Source organism: Apodemus sylvaticus, chromosome 22, assembly GCF_947179515.1.
Source record: "Apodemus sylvaticus chromosome 22, mApoSyl1.1, whole genome shotgun sequence".
In the NCBI taxonomy this organism is placed as follows: Eukaryota; Metazoa; Chordata; class Mammalia; order Rodentia; family Muridae; genus Apodemus; species Apodemus sylvaticus.
The window spans coordinates 55,351,580-55,360,901 of record NC_067493.1 but is presented as its reverse complement, the minus strand read 5'-3'; the positions used below and the strand labels follow the sequence as shown (position 1 = coordinate 55,360,901).

At 53.6% G+C, this 9,322-nt stretch overlaps 1 protein-coding gene and 1 long non-coding RNA gene across 2 annotated transcripts; one reads left to right on the top strand and one right to left on the bottom strand.

Moving 5' to 3' along the window:
- The first annotated feature begins 268 nt into the window (after positions 1-268).
- Positions 269-5,483, top strand: Iscu (iron-sulfur cluster assembly enzyme). The gene is made up of 5 exons (XM_052168177.1): positions 269-439; positions 1,731-1,844; positions 2,594-2,704; positions 4,058-4,136; positions 5,015-5,483. Exons 1-5 carry the CDS (start codon positions 326-328, stop codon positions 5,098-5,100), a joined length of 504 nt encoding a protein of 167 aa, XP_052024137.1. The 5' UTR covers positions 269-325; the 3' UTR covers positions 5,101-5,483.
- A 2,535-nt stretch (positions 5,484-8,018) lies between these two features.
- On the bottom strand, positions 8,019-9,097 carry LOC127672806 (uncharacterized). Its single transcript, XR_007975020.1, has 3 exons — positions 8,868-9,097; positions 8,268-8,686; positions 8,019-8,088 (listed from the first exon to the last, which is right to left on the bottom strand). It is a non-coding gene; the product is annotated as an uncharacterized LOC127672806 (long non-coding RNA).
- Between the last annotated feature and the right edge of the window lie 225 nt (positions 9,098-9,322).

The following is a 9,322-nucleotide window of genomic DNA, read 5'->3' as shown; positions in this document are numbered from 1 at the left end:
AACTCCACAGCCTGAACAAGAGTCTAACAGGGACTTATGCAAGTTCGAATCCCAAAAAACGCCTGAGTCTGTGCAACCCTTGGGCAAGTCATGCTTCGCTCCCCGCGCCTAAGCATTCCCACGCCCATCGCAGCACCAGACAAACGTGCCCGCCGCTTCAGACCTTCCCGCTCTGCGCTCTATCCACGCCCCTTCCGGGGTGTGGTCAAAAGACCGGCCAGCCCGCTCTCGGAACAGAGTGCGCAAGCGCAAAGCTGCGGTGACGTCAGACGAGCGCGCCCTTCCTTCGGCGTCGCAGAGGTCGATGCTAGTGTAAGCCGGCAAGATGGCGGCGGCTGGAGCGGGCCGTCTGAGGCGGGCGGCGTCCGCGCTGCTGCTCCGGAGCCCGCGCCTGCCCGCCCGGGAGCTGTCGGCTCCAGCCAGGCTCTACCACAAGAAGGTACGGGCGGGCGAGGGGGTGCGCGAACCATCGAGGGGACCTGCAGCCGTTGCACAGATAACAACCACCGAGGACCCCGCGGCAACCACAGCCCCGCCGCGGCCGCTACTCCGAGTGTCCCAACTCTGACAGCCCAGAAGGGAGGGTCCTGGTATGTCATGCCGGGGGTCAAGGGGCAGCGCACACACACATACACATGCATGAGCACACTCTGCAACACCTTTGCCCTACCAGCCAGGCCATTGCCCTGGTCAGTTGGCCTCGAGCAAGTCACTGGCCCTCCCCCAAACTTTCTCTCAGATCTGACAGGGGTCTTCTGCAGTCCCTGCGTGTGGAGCTCTGGGTCCAACAAATGGAAACCACTTATGGCGATTTACTATTTTAGGAGGTGATGGTCTCGCGCTCAGCCAAGCACCGAGCCAACTTAAAACTTCGGTTCTCAGTTACTTGTTTAATTGTAGGGAGCAGAAAGTATAGAAGAAGGGTAGTTTGCGGGGCCCCGCCTTTTAGGGACGTTAAAGCCCTCTTGACATGAGACTCCGAAAAACAAGGCTATCACAGCTGTACAAGACACCTCCCCCACTCCACCCCCAAAAGTTGTCCGGATTAGGTGATGCGTTGTGGGGCCTCAGGGCTTAGACTCAATCTGCAGATGAGGGTGCCTCCTGGGAACTAGCGGGGGAAGCTCGGTTATTAAGTCTTGGTGTATCCCTGACTTCAACGGCTGTTTGTTCTGTTCTGGCTTGGGAGCTTTTGTCCAAGGCCTTCCACCCCAAAGGGAAGGTTGTTTTGTTGACATTAGCTACAGGACCTTGGGCGGGCTGGCATCCTTAAGGCACCAGGGGGCGCTCCTGCCCCAGAGTAGCGCCGTGTTTACGTTTGCAGCCATCAATGACTCATTCATTCCCCAACCTCTGGCCCATCTCTGACTGTCACCTTGAAACTTCTGGGGAAATCTTCCATTTGGGGCCGTTTTTTATTCTTGGGGTTTTTGAGTGCATAATTCTCTTTGTGTATCGTGTTTGGTAAGAACAAGTTATGCTCTGAGCCCAGATCTGGTTCAATGTGAGAGTCAAGTGATCACTTCTGGTTGGCAGCCCCTTGAAACGAAGATGTTGCTGAGTTTTCACCAGTGTTTAGACTATATTTCCATCTCAGATACAAAGGTCGCTGGGGAGGAGATAGAGTTTGGGTTGCACATCAGTCTCCCTCCTCTGTCCAGTTTATTTTAGATGGCTGATGTGAGAGAGATAATAAAGCCATAGTGATTTTTGTTGGTCTGACATTTCAGGTTGTGGATCATTATGAAAACCCGAGGAACGTGGGGTCCCTTGACAAGACCTCTAAAAATGTTGGGACCGGATTGGTGGGAGCTCCGGCATGCGGTGACGTCATGAAATTGCAGGTACTGGCTGGATGAAAAGGATCACCAACTGCACCCAGACAAGACGTTTGCTACAGAGCATTTTGTCCTGTCTGTCCATTCTTGTGAGGAGGGATAGGCGGCTGGCACGGATGGTGAGGGTGGAGACTCAGGGTCTCACCTGAAACAGATGCCCTCATCGTCCTCCTCACCAAAAGCATCAGCTAGATTCTACTTTCACCGAACGAGAGGCTTGTGACTGTTCTGACCAAACGAAGCTAGTGCTCACAGAGAGAAAAGGATTGTGGTAACCAAACCTCTCCAGGAAAAGGAAGCGGGCGGAGGTGGCGGGATGTGCCTCAGTCAGCCATAGCTATGCCTCAGCCTCCTTCATGCCAAGCGGGAAAGAGCTGCTGATTATAGCTGGTGCCCAAGAGGAAGGTACTGATGGAGACCTTGGTTGCAGGCTCTCAGCACCTGAGGTGCTAACAGGGGCAGCAACTGTAAACATCTCTGCAAAACAGGAATTCAAATACAGCAGGTTAGGGCTGAAAACAGCCAAGTGGGGTGAGGCGCACCATCTCCCTGCCCTTCGGCCGGTTGGGCCTGTATGGACCCCAAGCTTCACAAGCTTGACTCTCTGTCACCAAGCTCTTTGAAACAAAACACAGTAATCGATGTCATAGCATCTAGAGTAGACAGCAAGCCAGGGCTCGCATGGAAGCCCACTGTGGGCCTCTGGAAGGTCCAGGTGTCAAGCTGAGGCCTCTTAGCTCCTGTTTCTTTTCTAGATCCAGGTGGATGAAAAGGGCAAGATTGTGGATGCCAGATTCAAAACATTTGGCTGCGGCTCCGCCATTGCCTCCAGCTCCTTAGCCACAGAGTGGGTAAAGGGGAAAACGGTAAGGCTGCTCACAGATTTTATAGAACTACTTAATTCCCAGAACTATTAGATCCCAGAAGAGGCAGAAGCATTTCTGTTGAGTTCTAGGCCAGCATGGTATATGTAATGAGACCTGTTTCAACAAAAATTATAGAATTAAATCAGAATTCCTGATGACCCTTGCTCTGGGAGAGTCTGGTCATGAGTCGCAAAACCAGAAGCAGGAAGATGAAAATGGTGAGTTCAAAGCCAGCCTGGGACACTCAGCAGAAACTTGCTCAAAGAAAAAAGCCATTTTTCTAAGGTTAAATTTCTCTTCCTACCCAAGCGCTGGTTCCATTCCTCACACTGAGAGTTAAGGACCATCTTGTTGCCTGAGGTGACGTGTCTGTCACTGTTGTCACTGGTTGCCCGTTCAGTAGATGAGGTCACCACCAAACCTTCCAGCAGCAGAACTAAAAGGTTTTCCCTGATGTCCCTAAGGTCACCAAGGTCCCCTGAGAGCTGCTCTGCAGCTTTTTCTGTTCCCTCGTGGGAGTCCAGGAAGGCAAAACCAGCTGCGTCAGAGGCGGAGCTGCCGAGATCGGGAGCTGTGAAAGCACCCACACTAGCATGGCGTGGTGGCACACGGCACACAAGCCTGTAGTCCCAGCTCATAGGACGACTGGGGCGTGACGGTCTCCCTCAGGTCTCTAGCAATTTAAAGATCACCCCAGACTGCATGAGGCCTGGGTTAAAGCAGTGTGCTCACCCTTCGCACCCTCACGGGGCCCAGTTCAGGAAGCTCAGGCTTGGGTTGGCGTGCTCGCAGTGCCAGCCAGCTCTAACAGAACCACCCACTCCACAGGGTTCAGGCCTTCTGGCTGGTGAGCACCTGGGGGCCAGGGAGACCCAGGCCTGCCTATTCTGGGAGAAAATGGCTCAAGGGAAGTCAGTTAAGAACTGCCTTGGAGGAAGGGGAAGTGAGACTGGGCACATGCTCCCAGGACATGGCATGCCAGGGCTCTGAACTGTGATCAGACGGCAGGAAGATCCTTCTCTAACCTCGAGGTCTCCTGTCTGAGGGAGACTGGCTCTCCTCAGTGCATAGCATGCCCCTGCCTCTCCTCACCCCTCAGCTCTCAGACCCAGGCATCCTCAGGCAGATGCTGAGCCTGCCTCAGTGGGCAACGAGCGGCTCTGTTCTCACTTACCCAGCCAGGAAGCACGGGTGTGTGTCCCCAGCTAGAGCTCCCTTGGTGCACAGTGGCAGTCCTGCCCAGGAATCGTATTGAATGACTTTGGACTTTCCCCGGACAGCCTACCCTGAGGTGTGTTCTGCCCACCCTCAGCAAGGTCAAGTCACTAAAACTATACTCTCCCCCCACTTCAGGTGGAGGAAGCCCTGACCATCAAAAACACAGACATCGCCAAGGAGCTCTGCCTGCCGCCTGTGAAACTGCACTGCTCCAGTGAGTCCATCCGCCCTCCCGCCTGCCAGGCAGCTTGGGTCTGTTCAGAGCCTGCTGTTCCCACCTCACGCTGGCAGGGCAGCTGAGGCAGGCAGCCCCCGACCCTGTGCTCCATACTTCCCCAGTCTGCCTTTGCTGTCGCTGTCTGAGTGTGTCTGCAGTGCTTGAGGCCGTGCTGCACTGCCCACTGCGCTGCCCCACAACAAGCCTTGAGGCTTAGAGCCTGCAGTCAGATCTGATGCCTTCCGTCCTCCTCAGCCTCCTCCAGGACGCTGGAGTCACCCTAACACGCTCGGCTTCTGCCGCCTTCCAGCCCTCAGTGTCCCCGCAGGACAAACCTTCCAGTGTGGGCTGCGGGAGGGGTGGACAGACCGACAGCCAGCAGCAGTTCTTAGCTCAAGACTGAGCTCAGCCATGCCTGTGACTGCCAGCCCACGCTCTTGGGGACCTGATCCCTGCTGTGTCCCTGCCAGGTGACAGGCACTCTCCACAGTGCCCTCACTGTCCCAGCCAGGAAGGCGTGACCGTGCCAGTCAGTGTGCCGGTTGCACCTTTGGGTCTTCCAGCTCTGGTACCTCCAGCTTAAAAGCTTCTCTTCCTTAAGACCGCCACTCAGGCCAGGGAGACGGCCCAGGTAAAGGCTTGCCACCAAGCCTGAGTTAGAGCTTCTAAACCACGGTTGTCCTGTGACCACCACACATGCCCGGGCACATTCACCCACTCACATACAAGCACGTGCATACAGGTTCAGAATAGATACGTAGTTATAGCGACATACAAATATACAATGATGTATGTGTTTAAGTGTATAAGATGTAATAAGGACCACCCCTCCGGTGTCTAGAAATTGAAACTGTCTACCCTTCCCTGCCTTCCAGTGCTGGCAGAAGACGCCATCAAGGCTGCCCTGGCTGATTACAAACTGAAACAGGAGTCCAAGAAGGAAGAGCCAGAGAAGCAGTGAGCCCTGGGGACGCTCCAGCCGCTCAAACAGCTGCTTCCTGCCACCCTGCACACCACAGAAGCTACGCAAAACGCACACTATTCACCATTTGCGGCTCTGATGCAAGCAAAACGTGCCGTTGATTATGCCTGATCCTGTGTTCTTCTCAGCTCACGTGTGTCCTTAGTGCAGCTAGTGTCTTGATTTAGTTTGTGGCCTGGGACTGAAATCAGCACCAAAGTCTTAAGTTCTGGAGAGTGACAGGGAGTTGTACCTGACCTGGGGGTAGATGGCCGGCAGAGCGCCTTGTGCTGGCTATCTGCTAGGATCTATTACTGTGTATTTAGCAGATCTGCGTATATATTATAATAAAAGAATGTGAGACAATGGTCTTCTCTACTGAACCTGATTCTTTACTCCTTTACCCACCCCCTGGTGCAGCCCAGAGCGCCTCGGGGTTCCCAAAGGCCAGACTGCAATGGGTGGCAGCAACAGCCACGTAGCTGCTTGGAAAGACTGGGAGAGATGGCTGATGCCCTACCCTCTGGGCAGTCTGGTCAGTTCAAAGGACTTAGCAATCCACTGCTCTGGAAGTCAGGAAGTAACTCCAGAAGCTTGCCAGGTGCCTAACCCCTGGGCCATGCAGGAGAAACCTCAGGAGCAGACACCGTTGGGCCCTAGGCCCAGGGCTCCAGCCTCGCTCTGACAGTTCTAGCCCCAGAGGCCTCCCAGGCTCTGTGTGGTAGACAGTGAACTGAAGCCAACTGAAGAAGCTCATCCGTTCTCTGCCTGGTGCAAGTGTGCCCTTCTCTTGTTCACTGAGCCGAGTACGCGTGCTGCAGTAGCCCTCCGTGTGCTCCAAGTGCACACGCAGACTTGGGCATGGGGGAACTCTGCTTGTGTAGCTCAGGGGAGGGCCCTGTTTGCCAGCCTTGGCATTGGAAGATACAGCAAACTTCAAAAGCAAGCTGTTTTCTGACGGTGGCTTTGTGTCCGGGATATGCAGGCTGACTCTCAAATCATCCTTTATTTTAAAATATTCTGGGTTCTGGTGAAGGACTCAGAACTTCAAAGGCCACTTCCTCCGCAGTTGGGAGGAGACCACAGGCCAGAGTCCATCAGAATCTCAAATTAGGCCCTGGGTGGAGCCATGTCAAATTGTCCTGAAGGGCGTGTTGTGGCTGCAGAACTCCATCCCTTCCTCGTGGCAATGCCGCAGCTCCCCACCCCTAGTTGTGATTTTAAAATAAGACATTTCCAAATTCCATGCATCGAGTTGCCGGCCCAACCCTGAGAATGCTGGCTGCAGCCCACAAACAGGTCCAATATCTAACTTTCTATAAATCTGCAGGCAGGTCAACTTGGGCCCCGAGCACCGCTCACTGTACAGTCTCTATGTGTCACAGTCTCGGAACCCTAAAGGAACTCCTACACACAATGGCTGCCATGGGAGGGGGATCTTTTGGTTTTTGCCTCAAACTCAAAGTCCTCCTTCCTTGGCCTGAGCGCGTCATTATGACCATGCCCCACCATGGGTGGATCACAAGATAGGTTTTAAAAGACAAGGTGAACCCCTGAGGTCCCTCCTGTTTCTCCCTCTCTGGCAGCCTCTGAGGGAGCTGCACCCTTAAACACATTGGCTGGCCCAGGCTGAGCGGCTGTGCCTGCCCTTGTGCCCGGTGCTTCCTGGCAGCTCACTGTGGCTCCGGGGACGCCCTGAGCCCTACATGAAGACGCATTAGGCCTCACATGTCTCGACTCTCACCCAGGGAATCGCCATCATATGGCTGACACCCCAGTCGGCTACACACCAGGCACCGTAGCTAGGAGCTCAGTAGAGAGAAATCTAGGAATTCAACAAAGATGAAGGTGAGGGTAGGCTCCGAGGTCACGACCCCTCAGGTCAGGAGTCAGCACAGGCTGGACCTTGGCTGTTACTGCAGCTGCCATGAACACTGCATCGCTCACTCTGCTGTTGCTCATAGCGACTGACGCTGCCATGACAACCACTGGTTGTCTTTTATAAGAGCATGAACTCAAGGTTTCCAGCCTCTGGTGTTAGCCTGGAACTACATAGGTCTACACAGTACACCAGTACTACACAGTGCTGCACAGTACTACCCAGTACTACCCAGTATTACACTGTATTCCACAGTGCTGCACAGCACTACCCAGTACTACTCAATATTACACAGTACTACACAGCAGTGCACAGCACTACTCAGTATTACACAGTACTGCACAGCACTGCACAGTACTCCAGTACTACAGAGCACTACACAGTATTACACAGCAGTGCACAGTACTACACACCAGTACAGAGTATTGCACAGTACTGCACAGCACTACACAGTACTCCAGTACTAAATAGTACTACACAGCTCTATGCAGTATTACACAATACTCCACAACATTGCACAGCACTACACAGGTACTATATAGTGCTCCTGTACTACACAGTACTATACAGCACTACACAGTACTGCACAGTATTGCACAGTACCCCACAGTGCTGCATAGCACAACACAGTACTACACAGTACTTCGCAGCACTAACAGCATTACACAGTACTACACAGTACTACATAGATTCTCTTCCCATCAACATCCATGCAGCAACACCCAGAAGTCTGTCACACTCCACCACAGTCGGCCAACTGGCCTGCATGCCAACGGACTGAACACCACACGGCCCCCACTGCTCCCACAGACGCCCAGCTGTCATTGGAACCTCTCCCCACCTCCACCCCGGTCTTACTTCTCAGAAACCTAACTCCCAGGAGTCCCCGAGGAGAGGAACACCCTCACTGCCCTGGAGCTGCTGGTGCACAGTGGTTTCTGAACCCTCCCATGCTGCCCCCGCCCCCTGGCCTCTAACCAGTGGGGTCCCAGGAAGCCCGAGTGGGGACCCTACTCTGCCCAAGCACAAGAACGCTCCACACCCCTCCACCTTGCAGCCTGGGAGCAGGGCTGTGGGACTTTAATACCTTTGGAAGAAAATTCAAAAGCCTGAACTCTGACCCTAACCATGCCACATTCTGTCTGCAGCAGACACTTAGGTGTTTAACCTGAACTCTGACCCTAGCCATGCCACGTTCTGTCTGCAGCAGACACTTAGGTGTTTAACCTGAACTCTGACCCTAGCCATGCCACGCTCTGTCTGCAGCAGACACTTAGGTGTGTTTAACCTGAACTCTGACCCTAACCATGCCACGTTCTGTCTGCAGCAGACACTTAGGTGTTTAACCTGAACTCTGACCCTAGCCATGCCACGTTCTGTCTGCAGCAGACACTTAGGTGTTTAACCTGAACTCTGACCCTAGCCATGCCACGTTCTGTCTGCAGCAGACACTTAGGTGTTTAACCTGAACTCTGACCCTAACCATGCCACGTTCTGTCTGCAGCAGACACTTAGGTGTTTAACCTGAACTCTGACCCTAGCCATGCCACGCTCTGTCTGCAGCAGACACTTAGGTGTGTTTAACCTGAACTCTGACCCTAACCATGCCACGTTCTGTCTGCAACAGACACTTAGGTGTGTTTAACCTGAACTCTGACCCTAGCCATGCCACGTTCTGTCTGCAGCAGACACTTAGGTGTGTTTAACCTGAACTCTGACCCTAACCATGCCACGTTCTGTCTGCAACAGACACTTAGGTGTGTTTAACCTGAACTCTGACCCTAGCTATGCCACGTTCTGTCTGCAGCAGACACTTAGGTGTGTTTAACCTGAACTCTGACCCTAACCATGCCACGTTCTGTCTGCAGCAGACACTTAGGTGTTTAACCTGAACTCTGACCCTAGCCATGCCACGTTCTGTCTGCAGCAGACACTTAGGTGTTTAACCTGAACTCTGACCCTAACCATGCCACGTTCTGTCTGCAGCAGACACTTAGGTGTGTTTAACCTGAACTCTGACCCTAGCCATGCCACGTTCTGTCTGCAGCAGACACTTAGGTGTTTAACCTGAACTCTGACCCTAGCCATGCCACGTTCTGTCTGCAGCAGACACTTGGGTGTTTAACCTGAACTCTGACCCTAGCCATGCCACGTTCTGTCTGCAGCAGACACTTGGGTGTGTTTAACCTGAACTCTGACCCTAACCTTGCCACGTTCTGTCTGCAGCAGACACTTAGGTGTTTAACCTGAACTCTGACCCTAGCCATGCCACGCTCTGTCTGCAGCAGACACTTAGGTGTTTACCTCGTGGGGCCTCTGGCCTCACTGGGAGCCTGAGCCAAT